Genomic DNA, 1,692 nt, shown 5'->3' with positions numbered 1-1,692 from the left:
TCTGAGGCTATCACAAGTTTTTCACAGTTCATCTTTAAAACTTGANAGATATACGTGTTCATATCAATAAAACTTTTAAAAATGCTTGATTCTTGCAAAGAGTTACTTTCAATTTCGTAAAGTGCGCCGTTACTAGCAGCCAAAATATTTTTCCCGGCTAGAGAGAAGCAATTTATGTTTCTTATTTCTAGGAATTCTAGACCATTTACTTTCATTCTACTACTCAAATCTGCAATAGGACTGTAAATCTTTTCCTTAAAAATGTTTTGAATCATATCGTCGTAATAATAATAAAAGTTATCATCACAACTCAAAATGTCTCCTAGATTTAGAAAGCCGTCACCGATATTTTCAGTTGAAACTTCTTCGGGATTAAGGAGGTCTTTTGTGATAAACTCGTTTCCTGAAAAAATGTAAAGTTTGTCGTTTGAGATAGTGAAACACGTCACAGGCACTCCACATTTGATTTCTTTAACCAGAGTAACGAAGTCACGTCCAACACCTATTCAACCGACAAATAATTCGTTACGGTTAGTAAAAAATGTAAATATATATATATATATATATATTATTTTCATACTAACAAATCTTCTTAATTGAGTTTTGAAAAATTTGTGGAAACAGCCGAAAGTTGTCTTGCATCTTCTGGTAGTCTACTTGATAAATTGGATACTCAAATTTTTTCGTTATTTTGAAATCAACCAGGACTTCATCTTCCACGACCTCATTATCAGTTAAGTATTTGACATCCTCTAATTTGTGTTTATAATCTGTTAGATTGTCCCGCAGTTGCTGGAATGGTTTCAAATATGGATGAAGCTTGCTGGTCAGAAAATCATCCACTGCTCTCATTAAATAATTTTTAATTTCTTTAACAACCTCTTTAGTAATTTCTTCCTGAATCTTCATTATGTTCACGTCGAGTTCCTTTATTTTCTCATCATTGGACGCTATCATCTTACTCAGAACTCGTTTGTTGGCTTCAACCCTCTCGGAGGCTAGCATCATATCATGTCTGTTGTGTGTGGCGACCAAGCAAACAACACAGGCCGACTGTCGACATGTCTTGCAAATGAGCTCAATATCTTTACTGTGAACAGGGCAGAGATATCTTTGAGGAGGCTGAAACATTGCTAACGAAATTTTGCAATTTGAAACATAAGTGTAAGATCAACTAAAATAGATAAACAGTCGTTTTTTATCTATTAAAATGTTATTTTTTGATAATTATTATTGAGAGTATAAACAGTTTAGCAAAGTCACTTCCCAGATACACGAAAATGAAACGAGATTCATGGGAAAACCTCAGCACACGCCTATGCTACCTGTACTGGCAAACGCTTGTAGGAATGTCAGATTTTATTCTTATAAACTTTTTGTTAAATACAAATTTAGAGATTTTAAATACTTTTTTATTAAAAATTATAAAAGTTTTATCAACAAGAATTATTAGAAGACAAATTTTTCATCTTTTAAATTCATATGTAACAGTTTAAATATCTAGTAGCTAAACTCGTAAACCAAAACTTTCAATATTTGTGAAAACTTAAACTTTACTGTTGAATATTAAATAATGTAATGGTTAAAGTGTCGGGCAGGGAAAACAGATCGCGGTCAACAATAATGAATAACATTCGTGAAGTCCTTGTGTCACTTGTTGAATATCACCACATTTCAACTACTACGAAGTGT

The 1,692-nt window shown here is 32.5% G+C and overlaps 1 protein-coding gene across 1 annotated transcript in view; it reads right to left on the bottom strand.

Moving 5' to 3' along the window:
* Positions 1 to 1,131, bottom strand: part of HELRODRAFT_184443 (hypothetical protein) — a gene marked incomplete at both ends in the record, with an annotated part of 1,542 nt that extends 411 nt beyond the window's left edge. Inside the window, 2 exons of the mRNA XM_009027782.1 lie at positions 107 to 502; positions 585 to 1,131. Coding sequence (XP_009026030.1) covers positions 107 to 502; positions 585 to 1,131 — 943 coding nt within the window. The remainder of the gene's footprint in view (positions 1 to 106; positions 503 to 584) is intronic.
* Positions 1,132 to 1,692: the final 561 nt, after the last annotated feature.

The sequence above is a fragment of the Helobdella robusta genome (assembly GCF_000326865.2).
Source record: "Helobdella robusta unplaced genomic scaffold HELROscaffold_504, whole genome shotgun sequence".
NCBI classification, from domain to species: domain Eukaryota; kingdom Metazoa; phylum Annelida; class Clitellata; order Rhynchobdellida; family Glossiphoniidae; genus Helobdella; species Helobdella robusta.
This window is presented reverse-complemented; position numbering and strand designations above follow the sequence as displayed.